The 17,835-nt window shown below is 36.9% G+C and overlaps 2 protein-coding genes across 2 annotated transcripts; one reads left to right on the top strand and one right to left on the bottom strand.

Moving 5' to 3' along the window:
* Positions 1-1,064: 1,064 nt before the first annotated feature.
* Positions 1,065-10,463, bottom strand: hal (histidine ammonia-lyase). Its single transcript, XM_056239269.1, has 20 exons — positions 10,165-10,463; positions 9,947-10,010; positions 9,436-9,463; positions 9,274-9,348; positions 9,092-9,164; positions 8,150-8,216; positions 7,580-7,617; positions 7,283-7,408; positions 6,933-7,072; positions 6,762-6,809; positions 4,916-5,063; positions 4,603-4,698; positions 4,459-4,517; positions 3,539-3,619; positions 3,258-3,323; positions 3,011-3,176; positions 2,753-2,887; positions 1,812-1,920; positions 1,610-1,679; positions 1,065-1,209 (listed from the first exon to the last, which is right to left on the bottom strand). The coding sequence occupies exons 1-20, from the start codon at positions 10,409-10,411 to the stop codon at positions 1,078-1,080; spliced, it is 1,968 nt and encodes a 655-aa protein (XP_056095244.1). The 5' UTR covers positions 10,412-10,463; the 3' UTR covers positions 1,065-1,077.
* Positions 10,464-14,746: 4,283 nt separating this feature from the next.
* Positions 14,747-17,442, top strand: ucmab (upper zone of growth plate and cartilage matrix associated b). Its single transcript, XM_056239253.1, has 5 exons — positions 14,747-14,900; positions 15,031-15,096; positions 15,177-15,272; positions 16,882-16,980; positions 17,312-17,442. The coding sequence occupies exons 1-5, from the start codon at positions 14,843-14,845 to the stop codon at positions 17,407-17,409; spliced, it is 417 nt and encodes a 138-aa protein (XP_056095228.1). The 5' UTR covers positions 14,747-14,842; the 3' UTR covers positions 17,410-17,442.
* Positions 17,443-17,835: the final 393 nt, after the last annotated feature.

Raw genomic sequence — 17,835 nt, 5'->3', positions numbered from 1 at the left:
ATAACCTATTTTACCTCAAAATGAACCAACACTGCAAAAAAATGATTTCTTTCCTCAGTATTTTTGTCTTGTTTTCCAGTACAAATATCTAAATATTCTTACTTCTTAAATCAAGAAGCAAAATGACAGTCATTTAAAAAAAAATCATCAAAATCAAGCGAGTTAATGCTTAAAACAAGAAAATATATCTGTCCATGCGGTAAGAAAAATAATACAAATAAAAAAAATTAATTAAAGGTAATTAGTCCTGTTTTAATACATTTTTTTTAATTTGTATTATTTTTCTTGCCACATGGACAGATTATTTTTTCTTATTTCAAGCACAAACTCACTTGATTTTGATGATAAAAAAAAAAAATGAAGTCATTTTGCTTCTCAAGTAAATGTATTTAAGAATTTTTGGATATTTGTAATGAAAAGCAAAGCAAAAATACGAAGCAAGAAACAATTTTTGTAGTGAATGAACTTGCTAGCAACACTCATGTCATCGGTTTCCTATAGAGAACACGATCACTAATAAAATGAACATGTTGAAAAAAAAAATTACAAAAGGAATTCGCTATAAGCCACTAAAAGCAGTGTCTAAGAAAAGTCTAAGATATATTTCACATGGCGATGAGCCACAGAACAAAGACCAACATCCCTCCATCTGTCAAAATACCTCTGTGTCATGACGAGGTCAAAGACACTTCCTTTAAGACTGGACTGATGAAATCATTCAATAGACATTTCAATATCCGAATGAAAACATGGCAAAGAGACTCTATCCTGCTGTCACTGTGTGCTGCCTTCTGGGAAAGTTGAAAAAAAACAAAAGAAAACAAATACTCATATCACAAGATATTTATTCACCAACACACTCAGAAACTGAAGAACTGCATAAGGACCAACAGATGGCAAGATACAGTAGAACCGGAACATTTCACATCTTATAATGAACTCCGTTCAAAGAAAAACGCATTAAACAACAGTAACGAAATATGAACAACTATGCTGAAATATGAACACATTTTAAATGCTTGGTAATGTATTAAATGTGAGACTATATAGAACAGTATCAGCAGGATGCCATCCCTGTCACTCCAGCCTGACCCGTTTCCGTGGTGATGGGGGCGGGTCCAGAGCAAAGGCTGTGGGGGAAGAGGGGCGGGATTCTGGGATGTATTCCATACAATATTTCTCAATGTATGGCCCAGCAATATCCCACACCTGAATGCAACAGGCAAGAAACAACATGGCGTGAGAATGTTATCAGTGCAAAATTCGTCATTACAATGCTAGACATTTGTGGGTGTCGCTATAGAGTAGCTAAAGGTTTATAGCATATTGCTATGTGGTTGCTAGGGTTTTCTGGGATGTTTTGTGTTTCATGTCTATATGATGTTTTGGTCTGGATTTTTTCACCTGTTTTATGATCCACCAGACAAGTAATTGTAAGTCTGATTGTTTAGAAAAAGATAGCATAACTCTTCCCAACAAGACTCAACTTGTGAGCTACCATTCATGTCTGTAGCATAAACAGTTACGCACCAAAGGTTAATAACTCTGAGTTTTGAGGTTTGTTTCAATAGTAATAGTGATGCCAAGAATAAGAAGCAGTGAGTCTTACCTTCTGGTCCACGAGAAGCCGATGTACAGCTTCTATGTCTGGAGCCATGAACCTGTCTTTAAACCAGGGCCTGAGGACAAGAGAGATAAAGACAAGACAAAGGTAAGTAGGAAGAGACAGATGAAAGAAGATTTGCCAATTATTAACCTGAATGTTCAATATATTGGAGGTTTTGGGGTTGGTGTATCATTGTTCAACCTACTTTACTGTAGAACGCACAAGGTCGTACACTTTCTCCAATGGGGTCGTTGTACGTAGGGGGCGTAGAAACTCAATACCCTGACAGGCAGCTAACAACTCAATGGCTAGCACTGTAAGGAAACATAAAACGGACATATCCAGGTTTCCTTTCTCCCAAAATGACATATTCTGTTCTGTATTTGCAGATCAGTGGACAAACAAATTACAAAAATTCAGTCATTTCAATAGGAATCTGTGGAATTTGGAGGTTTCGCGTTCAAAGTTTCGTTCATGTTCAAGTTGGTCATGCAAATTTACCACAGTGAACAACAGAAAGCTGCTTTGTACATAAATTATACGTAACTCTTTCCCCGCTACTCACGTCATTGACTCCATCTGTGTTTTGATCATCGTTCTGAATCCGATCGAAACATAGTCTTTGACAAAAATATGATTTTCTCAGCGTTTTGCTCAAAATGTTGCTTTTTTTTATAAAACTTACCCACATAATATAAATTAAGTAAATGTATGTAATAAAAAAATATTTTTGGGGGGTTCAAAAGCAGAGGGTCTGTTCTTTCTTTTGATATATTGCATGTTCAGATATTCATGCAACAAAATATTTTAGGGGCCATGAAACTTTTGGTGTAAATGATCAAAAATGCTGGTGCTGGCTGGTGGGGAAAGAGTAAATACATCACTACGCTCTTGACAATAGACCTTTTTTTTTGTCTGCAATTTCACTGAAATATTGCTTATGTGACCGCACCTTTTAGCCACCAATTCACTAAAACATAAAATAGTTATGAATTGCAATGAGATTGTGTTGAAAAATTGTAAGTATTATTACAATTTGTGCTTTGGTGCTTCAGTAGGGGGCGCTATAATAGTAACAATTTTATCTAAATTGATTAGTGGATGATGTCAGTGGGTATATGGGAGGGTTAATATCAGGTTTTGGACCTTGCTCGACGTGCTCGACCACTCTGAGGGCTTTGCGTGCGGCCCAGCCACCCATGGACACATGGTCCTCCGTGGCCGCGCTGGTGGATAGGGAGTCAATAGAGGAGGGGTGGCAAAGCACTTTGTTCTCTGAAACTGCAGAAGGAAATGTATCTGTTTTAGTTAATGGTCAACATGACTTCAGTACAGTAGTCAAAATTAAACTTTCCACTATTTGGTTAAGGAGAGTTATAGTCTTCTGAACTTTGTGATGCTAACCGAGAGACGCGGCAGTGCAGTGCGCGATCATAAACCCAGAGTTTAGGCCTCCCTCGTTGACCAGGAACGCAGGCAGCTCGCTGAGAGAGGGATTGCAGAGACGTTCAATGCGCCTCTCGCTGATGGAGGCCAACTCATGCACTCCGATCGCCAAATAGTCAAGAGCCTAAGAATGGAAGAAGAGAATGTGCAGAAATGTTGTCGGGACTCTTTGTTAAATAAATGCTACTGTTGTGAGATAAAATACCTTTGCTGGATATTCTCCATGGAAGTTTCCACCGGATATTGTCTCACCTCTCTCTGCAAACACCATCTAACTCACAGTCAAGGGCAAATGTACATATCTGTGGAAGAGGCTGGTGTAGTTACGGCACTGACCAGCTAACCAGACAAACCTTAACACCAAAGCGGTTCTCTTGGGAGAAGTGTCCGGAAAACATATTCAGTTCGAAGAGACATGAGCAACACTAAAAGACGAGTGCCAGCGTTCAGGTTTCGAACTTATATATAGATATTAAAAAAGGATACAGGATTATCTGTGGCACTGTTGATTTCTGTATTGATGATTTTCTTGACAAACTCAATTGTGTCATTGACGATTCCATGGACCTGCAAAATGTAAGGAAAACTGAATAATATAGTTCAAGTGTGTCAACCAGTGTTATTTTATGGGATGTTTACACGACAGTGTTAACTAAAATGGGAAAACTTTTTATGCGTTTTGGCCGTTCATTTACACGACAATATCGCTTTGGCGGCCTGGAAACGCAAACTTTTTTAAATCGAGTCAAGTGAAAGTTTTTTATATGTCCAGCTTTTATTTGAATTTGTAGTATTTTTTTAATGTGATTTTGTTATTTTTATTATTATTTAGGAGTATTTGTTTTTCAGTTTTAATTTTTATTTATTTCCGGTTAATCATTTTAGTGGTTCAGCCTTCAACTTAAACTTATTTGAATTAGTTGCCATTTCTAATTGCCCTTTAGTTAAGTAAGTAAGTAAGTAAGAAAGAAAACTTTATTAATCCCTGTAAGGGGAAACTCATTCGCCACCCTTGCACATTACAGACACCACAAACAAACAAAGACAGAAAACAACAACAATCAATACAAGAAATTACACAATTTCATTAAACAACCTAACTGCATTCGGAGTAAAAGACCTTCTAAATCGCTCTGTAGAACACCGAGGCATTATTAATCTTCCACTAAATGAGCTTTTAAGTCCACTAAAATGACAATGTAGTGGATGACCTTTGTAACGCAAAATTATTTTTAATTTTGCCCTTGTTCTCTTTTCCACAGTGATCTCAAGTGAGTCAGGATTAAGGTTTTTCATCTAATATTTATGTCATTTTAGCTTTATTTCAAAATGTTTTTAATAGTTTCAGTTAAAATATACCACTTGAAATGTATTTAGGGTGACCCAGAATGGGCTCTGTATGTTACCTGTGGACAACAGCGCATAGTGTAGGCATCTTGAACTCTGTCGCAAAACCGATGGCTCTCTGCAATTAGAAAAAAGCAAGACAGGTTACCAGCAAATGGCTAAATATGAGCTTTAATGGAGCATATTAAAACGGCGGCATTCACCTGCAATTTCAGACGGGTGGTGATCAGAGTCCAGCAGGGAACGGAAGCGCAGGGCCACTTCCTTCTGTCCCGGATGAGGTCGCAGTTCATGAATATCTGTAAGGAAATTGGTTTGTCATTAAAATTGTTTATTACATCGTCATTGCATTGCACTACTCCGTGACTTTATATGCAAGGCAGTGATACACAAATATGTTTTGTCTCCCTAGTAATGTTTTGTCTGAGAAGTCTTGCAGTGTTTACAGCTTCTGTCTGCAGAACTGAGAATCAGTGTGTAAATATGTGCTTACACAACCCTTATTTTTGTCCTCACCACTATCAAAGGCTTTGGTGGTCCCCTTGAGGACTTCCAGGGTCAGGGCAGCGATGATGTCAGCCTGCCGGGCGATGGCCTCAGCTCTCTCCACGGCCTCTGCTCCCAAAGAAGTGATCATCTGTGTCCCATTGATCAGAGCCAGCCCCTGTGAACAGAGATAAACATAACACACACTCTTATCACAGAATAAAACTAGCACCTAGCAAACACTTCCGAACATCCTAGGAACTGCTGAGCAACCACACAGAATACTCTAGGAGCCACATAGCAATTGCCCTAGCAGACACATAAACGTTAAGTAGAAACTTCCCAGGACACTACAGAGTCCAACAGTGCCCGCCCACTTTTTCAGCGGCATTGGTTCCGGAAGTATTTTTTCTTCTCCCATGGGGATTTAAAAAGTCTTCGTTAAAGCATAATAAGCCATGAATCATGCCAACCAGCTACAGGGTGAATCACAACATTACAAACTTTGATTTAAAGCAAAAAAGTATTTGAAAATTGGACAAAAATACAAAGGTACAAGACTTAATGTAGGATTTAATGAGGGAAAGAACTACAATCCTGCGAACAGTGAATAATATATTTGAAGTGTATTGCAAAATATGCATACATTTACAAATATTCGAATTTTTTGAGGCCATATGTAGACTGACTTTATCACATCATCTGGAGTGCTTTATGGGAGTAGGTGGAGCTAAAGAGCTCTTTTGGCGCATTTGACTGTTGCGACTGATTGGTGGAATTTTTGTACAGCATCATGTGCAATATAGTTTTTCACAAATTCCCCAGTTAAACATGAATATTTTAAAACCAAGTTGAAATAATACAGAAATAATACTAACGGCTTCAATAGAAGCTAAAATCATCGACTAACACCTCTGTTGCTCACAGTTGGGCTGTCTTTAAAGGTTTAGAAGTTAGCATTAAAAATCAATCAAGTTTTTTCCATAGATATGTATACGTAGATCTCACATTCAACCTATCCAGACACATTGGCGCATCCGCCATCTTGGAACAGGTGACATGACACTGTTAATCACTCACACTAACAAATCAATGAATTTTCATCGAAAATGTTAATTATCACATTAATGATAAACTAAATGCTGTGAAAATCATCTGCTAATGTCTATTGCACATATACAGTACATCTGCAGTCAACTTCTCTTAAGTGGAAATGGACTTGATCTGACTGTTCCAATATGGCGGATGGCTTACGTATAACACCCCATAGAACAGACACTAATGAGGAGTCTATGTATATATCTATGGGTTTCACTCCATACTGTTGCACTCTATAGGAAAAACATAGCACCAGAACACGTTAGTAACCACATGGCTATCAATCAAAACATGCTTGACGTAGCATAAACAGGAGGCTAAGAGGAGAGGAGAAAGAAAATGGTAAAATATCAGGTTTAGTAAAAACTTCCGAGGGAGAAGTTCAAAGAAACTTTTTCAAAGACTCGGCAACTATAAAAAAATGATTAAAGTGTTCATAAAAGTATTCTTTGAAATGGCACTCCATGTTTCATATGCTGTGCCAAAGAAAAATACGCAACAATACGCTCTTCAGTTAAAAAACATGCTTGTGAAGTTTACTGCTCAGAGCCAAGCCTTCATGCTGCATCACTTTTAAAATATTTCTTTTTTAATTTGTCCCTTTGCTATGCAAAAAAACAACAAAAAAAACTTGTTTCCAGACTTGTTTTGTTGGGTTTCCACTGTTATAAGTCATAGACCAGGCAGGTAAAGGGCACACATTTCTTCCCCACAAAACAGCCCTAAGTCAACATAGAAGATAAACATGTTGACTGCACAATGGGGGGATTAACCGTACCTCCTTTGGCTTCAGAGATATGGGCTTCAGACCATGTGCTTCCAATACCTGCAGGCAATACAAAGGTCAAATGTGACTTTAAAGGCTAAATGAAAAGTAAATATGTTTATATTTCATTATCATTAGGACAAAGATTTGCAACCACAGCCTCTCTAAAGAAAATGTGCTCACGTATTTGGCATCCGCCCAGCCGCTCTTGGGTGACCACATCTTGCCTTCTCCCATCAGGCCGAGGGCGAGGTGAGAAAGAGGGGCGAGATCTCCGCTCGCACCTACCGTACCCTTCTCCGGGACGTAGGATAAACAGGAGGCTGAGACGAGAGAAGAAAGAAAATGGTAAAAATATCAGCTTGAGTAAAAACTCCTGAGGGAGAAGTTCAAAGAAACCTTTTCAAAGACGCAGCAACTACCATAAAAGTATTCTTTGAAATGGCACACCATGTTTCATATGCTGTGCCAAAGAAACAAAAATACCCAACAATACTCTCTTCAGTTAAAATAAGGAGGAATCCATTATGTACCATTGAAGGCCTGTATCATGCGGTGCAACGTCTCCGGTGAAACCCCGCTGTACCCTTTGGCCAAAACATTGATCCTCAGAGCCAGCAGCATTCGAGTTCTTTCAGGACTTAAAGGACTTCCCAGACCTATAATCAAAAATAATATAACCATATAGTAGACAGAATTAAAGTTTCAATTCATGACGAATATTTCTATGAGTATATATTTCGATGTATTTCTATGACTTCAAAATGTCAAACAAAACCATATGCAGACATACGTTCATACTTATATTTATTTCAACTAAAATATGTCACCTGATGAGTGTGAGCGCAGAAGGTTTTCCTGAAGCTCCCTGAAAGAGAGAATATGTGAGATGCTGGTAACACTTCACAATAAGCTTTCATTTGTTAATATACCATTAGTTAACTAACCAACTAACAATAAACAATAATAGTTTTAAAATATACTAATACATTATAAAAATCTAAATTTATATCTGTTAACATCAGTTAATGCACTTTGAACTAACATGAACTATTGTTTTATTAATTATAAATGCTGTAAAATATATTGCTCATTGCTCAATATTTCATTTTAGCTATTGTATTAACAAATCAAGTCATTTTTTAAATAAACTTAGTTAAATGCGAAAGGTTTCAAGAGTAAGAAAACATTTGGTTACACTTTATTTTGTTGTAATAATAATTAACTACATGTACCTACTATATGGTTAGGGTTAGGAATAGGGGTCGGTTTAGGGTTAGTTGCATATGCATAATTTATATAACTTATATAACAGTAACTACATGTAACAAGAACACTGTAAAATAAAGTGTTAGCAAACATTATATTAAAAAAAAAAGAAGGAAAAAAAAGAATAATACTTGAGCTTGCTGACTGGGATGACAGTCCGAGCAAATTTACCAAACCCTGTAGTGATGCCATACACAACTAGAAAAGGAAAAAAGAAAATAAGAATCATCAGTCGAGCCATATATATAAAAAAGCACTATTTTATATTAATGAGGATATTCGTGCTCTTGAAAATACCAGTAGAAAATACCATAGATACCAGTTTTACAGGATGTCTGTATATTTTACAACTTAAAACCGTATATTTCATTGAGTGATATAATGTTAATATACCTACTTTAACTACCAAAATCTCCCTTTTTACCTTTAAATGTACCAATAACCACCATACAGTTGGCACAATAGAACATAAAACATAGTCAATACTTGTATACTCTGTAACGCAGAAAATTCTGGGAATGGCTTTTTACTGTTTTTTTTTTAAATTCATAGATTTTACTTGCAAAAACAATACATTTGATAGTATTTTACAGTAAAATTACATATAATGCGATATTAAGCCATTTACAGGTTTTCACCATATATGTCAAACTAACTTATTTTTAAACAGTTAACATGTTTTTACTGTAGCATTTTAACAATATTTTTCTAAATATATATATATTTTTTTACATTGTACTAGTCCAAATCAAAATAACCAACTTGTAAGAATATGATATTCTGAATGTGGTCTCTAGATATCGCTCAGGGTTCAATGTGTGTCTAAAAATGTTGTTCTTAAAAATACAAGTTGATGATTCCATGGAGAACATTTAATATCCATGGAATGTTTCCACTGAATAAACTTTAGATTATTAAACTGCTCTTCACACTAAGCAAAACTTGGTTCTTTTAATATATATTCACAGAATGGTTCTTTGGGGAACCCAAAATGCAAAAACACCAAAATAAAAATCAGTCTGATCACTTTGAAAAACCGCACATATTTCCTGTAGATTGGATATCATTCTCACCTTTGTTTTCTTTCACAATGGTGTCCAGAAGCTCTCTCGATTGCACAACTTTTTGCTCGGCCTCTGGGGACAGCTGAGGGTCAGATAAAAGTTGCAATGCATTTCCCATTGAGAAATATTGTTTGTAAATGTTCATTCTTAAATTACAAAACAATTGTAGACATCCAGCATATCCCACTCACCTTAATCTTATATCGGCCTTTGCCTAAATTCACCAGATCAGTTGAGGTCAGGCTGTTCCCATCTAGAGAAATGTACTGAAAACGGACAGCTGTCATTAATAGTACTGACTGATGATGGTAAAAGTGCTGGATTTGTTGTACTTACTGATATTTCATACTTACTTGCTCTGGTTCTCTATATGGTCTTATTCTGTTTTTAACATCCATATTAAGGACAATTTCAGAGTTGTTCAAGTTTACGGAGTAGCTTTTGAGAGATTTTCCCGAAAGACAATCATTTACATGTAAGTCTGTATTTTGTACAAGAATAAATGAATGATTCCAATGTGGACCAGGTGAAACATTACAGAAGTTTTTAAGCAAAAGGTTTTATAAAACAACAACAAGCACTGTCAATTTAATGCATTCTTTTAGTGCTGTTCTTCAAAATTAAGAGTGCATTTAAAAGTTCCTAAAATATATGAAATAAAACTCTGTAATGAGGGATTTTCTTCCCTTTACTGCAATTTAAGATTTAAGTAAAACTTTAGATATGCATTTAATGTCTTTTGAAGGTTGTTTTCTCAGCAAACATTGGTGTATATGATTAATTGCGATTCATTTGATTAAGTAATCAGCGTATCATATAATTTCTTTGATTAAAATTTGTAATTGACTGACAATATAAAGATACAGGTGTGACGTCCCGTCAGGCTGACTTGGAATGAAATCTTGTGGCATGGTGTCTCCTTCAATAGCTGAAGATAACAGTAAAAGAACATGTTATTGACTCATCTTGCAAAACAGGATTCAGTATTTGTGGTAAACAGCCTCAAAAAAGGTCAGTCAAGAACGTAATGCTTGAAGTTCAACCTCTCGACAAACACAAATAAGCCATATTTGTAACATTACCAAGTTCAACAAAGTCATTGTCCTCAAGCACATCTTCTATGGTATCGTCATTGTCCAGCAACCCCAATCCCTGACATCTTCTGACCACAAAACGCACATCTTTGATGTGCTGGATTCCTCCATTGTCGGGTTTGTTCTTGATGTAGCGCTTGAGAGTTTCGAAACCCAACCATTTGATGCTGCAAGTGGCATCTTTGCATGGAACCGTTAGCCACTCGTCCCGAACGTGGACCGTGAAGCGAGGCATCTCCAATGACTGAACAACACCACAGGCTGATACCTGAGGAGTGTGATCAGCAATGTAAATCACTTCACTGGGTGGTGTACACATATTGTAATGGGCCAATCAAAGGCTGTTCTGTGGACCCCTCCTTTAACCACAGAAGACAGAGTACATGGTGGTGTTTGACTATGTTATCTCTGCACCAAAGGTTCTGTGTTACGATACGCTGATCAAAAAGATGAGAATCTATCAGTCAACAAACTGTTAGACTGAGGGATTTCCTTTGAGTTTGTAGCTTGTAAAAATTTGCCACCATCAGCAGAAATACACACATTTTGATTAAAGAAAAGTTTGAGACCACTCTTGAGTCTATACTAATTGTGCAGTTTTCAAATTTTATATTTTCCTTACAATTTACATCAGAATAAAAAGTTGAGTTTAAAAAAAAAAAGTTGAATTACACAAAAATGTAGAACGTTTCAGATGTTTGGACTCTACTTTCTGGAATTGTTATACTGATAATAATATAACTTGGAAAATATTTATATTAAATTAGAAGAATCTATCTTGTGTTTTTCTCATTATGAGATCAAATAAATAAATGCAATAGAACAATAGAAAGATAGAACTATATAATGATGGATTGATTAAAACGATAGATAGATAGATAGATAGATAGATAGATAGATAGATAGATAGATAGATAGATAGATAGATAGATAGATAGATAGATAGATAGATAGATAGATAGATGGATAGAGAACAATATAGATAGATGGACAAACAGACATAACAATATGGATGGATGGATAGATCGAATGTTAGACAGATGGACAGAGACAGACAGACAGATCGATAAACAGATAGACAATGATATAGATAGATAGACAGACAGAACAATATGGATGGATAGATCGAACAATAGACAGATGGATGGATGGGTAGATATATAGAACGGACAGACAGACAGATAGAACAGACAGATAGATAGATAGATTTATGTTGTTTCAATCCTTTTTGAAACAGCTTTAAAGGGATTATCGGATGCAAAATTCACTTTTATATGGTGTTAAAAAACTATATGGTGTTCTTTTTTTAATTTGGATTTTCTGAGCAATATGATGTCATATTGCTCATGCTCCGCTCACGACCACTAACGGACGGTCCCTTATTAGCGTATCTCCGCCCCCTTGTTAGCATATATCCGCCCCTTATTAGCATATCTCCGCCCTCAGCCATTTGTATAACTTTACGTGTCTTGTGTCGACACGATCCATGGAAGAGAGGGGGTGAGCAGTTGCTCATTATCATTTAGAGACATGCACTGAAATGGGTCTCTGTGGACAGAGCTGTTTTTGAGGAGGTAAAAAGCGTGTTGATTTACACAACCATTGAGGAATTTTAACCAAAGTATGTTACAAACTTTACATGAAGACCCTAAAGAATCATACCAACTTGTGGAAAATGGCCATCTGATGACCCCTTTAAAGGTGACCTATAATTCAAAATTGAATTTACCTTGGTATAGTCAAATAACAAGAGTTCAGTGCATGGACATGACATAGAGTGAATCTCAAACTGGACTGTTTTCGCGTTCTCATTTAATTCACGTTTATGAAAAACACCCCTGAAAAACGGTCGGTTCTCCACACAATACCGACTGTGACGCAATAGTCGGGATCATTAATATGTACGCCTCCAAATATTTGCATAATGCCAGCCCTCAATGCCAGGCGGAACTGCGCAGCCGAAGCATGGCAGTTGCTCAGTGTGGATGTACACATGAACACAAAAGTATTTTTTAGTTCCTTCATCTGAGCCTCTGAAGAAACAATGGGTTAATTTTATTTTCTCTGGAAATTTCCAAACATTTCACCGACTGTTTCCTCAACTTGGGCCAATACAGAGCTGGCCTCGGATCGAGCTACCAAGCAACACTTTCTGATGTGTAATTGTTCAAGTTCAGACAGGTAATCTTTCTCTCAAAATCATACTGTTTATGAATCAGTAAGTCAAGCCAGTGACTAAAATATCAGCTTCACATCGTTTCTTTAGGATGAAAATAATCGTATTTAAATTGTGAACAAATTATATACAGAAAGCGATCAAAGAACAATCTTTCCACACAGCGCGAGTTTATCTGGACACTTGCCAAACTCGTTATGAAATCAATGACGCACGTTACTGCACAACGAAGCTCTTACTGTATTTACATCATCGTGTTTGCATTGGTGAAAGCAGAGAGAGTGCAGAAACTGCTTTGCAATGATAAGATCTTCATTCTCGCGATCAAAACTGTCATCTGCTCAATGCTCATCACGGCAACATTTTATGTGATGGGAATAGATCTAAATACTTTAAAAACATCTCACGATTCGTTAATCTCGATAGCTGTTATAGTAAAAACGTATAATAGCAGTAGTAAAAGTATTCGGGAAAGAGTTTCACATGTAATGCGTAGCAATTTCATATGCAAGAATGTCAGCCAATCACAGCAGTGGCCGCGGTTACACTGAATCCCACAGCAGACACGCCCCTTCAAACAGAGTGTTCAAATCAGAGGCTAAAAGCAGGCTAGGAAAAATGCCATTTATTTCTAAATTATGATTATCTAAAAAACATACTAACATTATAAGGGTAACCCAGGAAACATTATAAAAAAAAAAAACATTCTAGGGCACCTTTAAATAAAGCATCAGGTAAATCTAGTCAGTTAGCGCTCCCTCCAGGGCAGACAGTGAATGACTGTGTCAGTTGGTAACATTAGTCCTAAACAAATGTTATTTGCATTTTTCATAAAAAGTTGTTAAACATAACTAATGAAAACTCAAACATCTTCAAAGCTTATCCAGCCAAAGATTTTGAAGGACAGAAAAAGGCAGCAATTCTGACATGTTTACGACTGTCCAGAGGAATATGTTAAGCAGACATGTGCAACCTATTCTGGCAGCGGCTTCAAAACTTTTCTCTCTGTCATCCAGTCAACCACATAAGTCTTTCCTTTACATATCCTCACACCTCAGTTTCTCTGGGCCCCAGACTCTCGGAAAGAGGCCCTTACAATTTCGTCATTCACTGCGTCCTGCCATTGGCTAGACTCCAGCTAGAAAAAACCCCTAAGTAAACACAGAACCGCAGACGTTCCTCTCGCCTGGGGCCTGAGGCATGAGAGGAGCCCCTTGTGTCGATCACACCCCTCAGGTGCAAAACACTCTCCATATTTCGGTACTGTAAGGGGCAGAAACATGTCCTGAAATCATGTTGTTGAAAAGGTCATATTTTCACGAGGGGCAATATTGTTTTTTGGGGTTGGATGTGAATAGTGTAAAATAAAGTAGCTGGGCACAATGAAGACTATGTATCAAAAAGCATAAAAAGACGAAGTTGCTGCCTGAGAACATGAAATATATTGAGGTCTTGTATAATAAAGGTCGGTTTGAAATCGCTGGTGTTTCTGATGTCACAAACTACCTTGTAACCAATGAGGTCAACGTGTGATCAAGGAGTGGATCTCTGAGCTGCTGTGAGTGGAGGCGGGGCTCATTTGCATATGCATAGAACCCCGTATACTAAATGAGGCAAGGGTGTCGAGTTACATTCAAGTTATTTTAAGGCATGAAGAATTTTTTTTCAAGGAAAAAACGTTTAAATATGTAATTTTGGTGATCAAAGATGAGTTTTAAGGGATACAATTATTGACTACAGGGGGACTTTAAAACAAATCAGCTGATAGTCAGGGACATACAATGGAAGTGAATGAGGCTGATTATTGTTTCAATACTGCAGCCACAAAACCAAACAATATGTGTTAACATGATTTTAGTGTGAAAAATCCCTTACAAACCTTTTCTGTTAAATATTTTGTTAAAAGTGTCATGATCTGGATTTTTTCTTTTTTAAATATTAACACTTAAAATGTTAATAAAGTTTTGTGTGCAAAAAATTATTATTTTCATTTTTTAGGGGCGGCTCCTTAAGGCTTGTCAGTAAATGGTCCCTTTTATAATTGGCTAACGTCATTGCATAGGAAAAAGTATTAACACCCACTCGCACGCGAGTAAGTGTTTTGAAAACATTATCCATCGTAATCCACCTTATGCCACAAATGCTGTCGATTAAGCTTAACTTGTATCAAATCTGGAATATTCCTTTACAATGCAGTGTTATTAATAAATTCCCAATGCAGAAATGCCTTGCTAAAAATTAACACTGCATCATTCCCATGTCATTTGATCACTTCAAGCAAGATCCCGCAGAGCTTGATCCCTGGGACGGTGGCCCTTTCCGGTGCCACCCCTCACCCCAAAATCAACACATTCCCAAGGCTCCACCCCTCTTTCACCCTCCTGGTCAAATTCCATTCACAGCTCCCATGACCACAAGCCCAATCTCAGGCAAGACGTCCCTGAGAACATCAGCAGCTTTTACTTTGTTCTTGCTCAGCTAAACTTCAAAATGTCCTGGACGCAACCTGCTCTTCTCACCTGTCTCGTTGTTCTGTCCGCCATCACCTGTGAGTAACCGGACTGTGGTTGACCAAGGGAAGTGTTGATTTACTAATGTGGGGAACCACAGGTTTAACAGTACCTGGAAAGGGTGGCAAATCTTTTGGACTTACCTCAATCATTTTCCCTTTGTTACAGTGTTTCATGGAACCGACAGCGCCGCTGTGTCAGATAGGAGGGATGCAAAGGCAGCCAATCCTCAAGGTGACCAAAAAAACCCACAATTTTTCCATAGATCTTTCCAACGAGTTCTCCCCCCTCATCAATGTTCTTCTTCACTGAAGGCGCACTGAGGAAGATCTTCATGCCAGAGTCAGATGCCTCCAGCTTCTTCAAACGGCGAGGCAGGAGGTCTGTGAAAACTCAGGATGAGATAAACGGTGAGGCTATTTGTGCTTATTTGAAAACTCTTCCAACCCCTTGAGCAGCTGTCAACTACAATGGACAATCCAGATTTTTTTATATATAAGATTATATATATATATATATATATATATATATATATATATATTATACACACACAAGCATTCAAGCTTGTGGACAGAGTCTGAAGAAAACAATTAATGAGCAAAGATGCATTCAATTGATCAAAAGTGACAGTAAAGATTTGTAATGTTACAAAAGATAAATATTTCTAATAAATGCTGTTCTTTTGAACTTTATATTCATCAAAGAATGCTGGATAAAAATGTATAACGTGTCCATAAAAATATGAAGCACCTAAAATATTATCTTTGAGCAAACTTTCAACATTGATAAGAATAAGAAATGTTTCAGCATATTAATAAAATCAGCATATTAGAATGATTTCTGAAGGATCATGTGACACTGAAGACTGGAGTAATGATGCTGAAAATTCAGCTTTGATCACAGGTATAAATTATATTTTAAAACATATTGAAAAAGAAAACAGTTTAATAAATACTGCAAAATATAACTGGTTTTACTGTATTTTTAAATTCAATTAATAAGAGAGATTATAAGAGATTTAAAATATATATTTTAAATATTACTGACTGCAAACCTTTGAACGGTAGTGTATATATAAAAAGCCACAATCTGAAGTCTTGCAAAGTAAATGAGCATCAATCACATCACTGTTGTGGCTTCTAGAACTTTTTAGTCAGGCTTGCTATTGTAAAACAGTAATAAAGAGCCCTTTTAGTAGTGGCTTGCACTGGCCACACAGGTGCTGCGTTTTGAGCCAGCTGAGGAATGCAAGGACGGAAAACCACAGCACCAGGAACCACAGGGCAGGCTGGAGAAACCAGCATTCAGTCTTCAGCTCCTGCCAACGGAGGAGGGGCTCTGCTGCTTTTTCATGCTTTTATTTGGCTTTGACCTGGTCTGTGTTTGTTTATGGTTATGGGCTCACCAAAAACTGTTTGACTCACTTGTGGTAATTCATTACTATGTATTTAGAAAGTGAGAGAACATCTCAAGTGGAATCAATATGTTATATTTTTTGGACTTAAAATAAAACTAAATTAATTGGTATGCGTTTATGGTGCTTTATAACTCGGTGGTGCTGCCTGCCACACTAAATCAGATGATACTATTGTGCAATACAATGAAATCCAAACAAAAGCATTTGCATAATTGTAGTTAAAATATGTTATAATAATAGAAAATGGGTCTGTCTAGGAAGCCCATTTCCATCACATAAGAAAATAAATCATGCTTTGGTAAATCATATGACATAGCCTAAGTCAAAATAATGGGATAAAGTCGAAATTATGACATACTAAAAGCCTAAGTCAAAATTATGGGATAAAGTCGAAATTATGACATACTAAAAGTCATATGGGGATGAAAATTCGAAATTGACATACTAAGTCGAAATGATGGGATAAAAAGTCGAAATTATGAATATAATTGTGATTGACCAACTCATGATTTACTTTCTTATGTGGCTGAAATGGGTTTCCATAGTTTACTGTTTTTATTTCCTTCTCTCTTTCTTCCTCTCGCATGTTGTTGTCTCATTAGCTGAACAGAGACAGAGGCTGGCCGCAGATAAGAGAAGGAGGGAGTATCATGAGGAACAGAGAAATCAGTTTGAGAATTACGCTGAGGAAGAGAGTGACGGTGAGTAAAAATAATAATAATTCACTCACCTGGCGCCGCGGCCATATTGGATTAGACAGCAGTAGTAGCGTGAGATCAATCAGACCTTCTCTGATTCATTCAACGCAAACAACATGAACTCAGATTAACCTCGTGTTTTACAAAACAGATTCACTAAATCTAACTAATCAAATGTTTTTTTTTTTTTTTTATATATATTTACTAATCATATGTAATGCTGCCTTTACGTGCTATCGGAAATGTCACTCACATTTGGTAGCCTACTTTAGGCTTATAATCACCTGAATACACAGTCAAAGTTAACATTCCTCAATTTTTGACTCTCGTCCAGAGCAAGACGAGCGCACCAGAGAGAAGACAGAGCAGTGGAGAGAGTTCCACCACGACGGCCTCGACCCATCTTACGAATACAACCGACACACAAACTGAAACAGTGAATAACTACAGGGATACGGGTGGAGAGCTTTACAGAACTACTTTACATCATATTTCTGTAAAGGCTTTTTGGCACAACGTGTGTCATAAACATGTAGGCTACACACTAGCGCGAAAGAACGTAGCCATATACGCTTAACTGTACGACTAATAACTCGCCAGTTTTTGTTTTATTTTTATGGTTAGTTTAAATGGTACATTTCCCCCGCATGACAAAATTCTCTGCACAAGTTATAGAAAATCTTCTCAAGAAGCTTTTAATAACTTCTTAATTTAAAAGTAACCAGATTTTATTAATTTGTGCTGGGAAAATGTAAAGTGTATAATTACATTTATTAAATATTTGCAGTCTAAGCAAGATGTTGTAAATCTTTGTAACCGTTTATTTTGGTTAAATAAAAGCTATCCAAATAAGTCTGA

Source organism: Rhinichthys klamathensis, unplaced genomic scaffold, assembly GCF_029890125.1.
Source record: "Rhinichthys klamathensis goyatoka isolate OS25496 unplaced genomic scaffold, OSU_Roscu_1.1 h1tg000557l_1, whole genome shotgun sequence".
Lineage (NCBI taxonomy): Eukaryota > Metazoa > Chordata > Actinopteri > Cypriniformes > Leuciscidae > Rhinichthys > Rhinichthys klamathensis.
Note: the sequence above shows the minus strand (reverse complement) of the source record. Positions and strands in the feature narration are given on the sequence as shown.

Excerpts from the sequence above, each read along its gene's own strand:
- hal (XM_056239269.1), bottom strand. The coding sequence starts at position 10,411 with ATGCCTCGCTTCACGGTCCACGTTCGGGACGAGTGGCTAACGGTTCCA. Across the intron at positions 8,217-9,091 it reads CATTGTGAAAGAAAACAAAG|TTGTGTATGGCATCACTACA; the intron begins GTGAGAATGATA and ends TTCCTTTTCTAG. Across the intron at positions 7,409-7,579 it reads TCTGCGCTCACACTCATCAG|GTCTGGGAAGTCCTTTAAGT; the intron begins GTGACATATTTT and ends TTTTGATTATAG.
- ucmab (XM_056239253.1), top strand. The coding sequence starts at position 14,843 with ATGTCCTGGACGCAACCTGCTCTTCTCACCTGTCTCGTTGTTCTGTCC. Across the intron at positions 14,901-15,030 it reads TGTTCTGTCCGCCATCACCT|TGTTTCATGGAACCGACAGC; the intron begins GTGAGTAACCGG and ends CCTTTGTTACAG. Across the intron at positions 16,981-17,311 it reads CGCTGAGGAAGAGAGTGACG|AGCAAGACGAGCGCACCAGA; the intron begins GTGAGTAAAAAT and ends ACTCTCGTCCAG.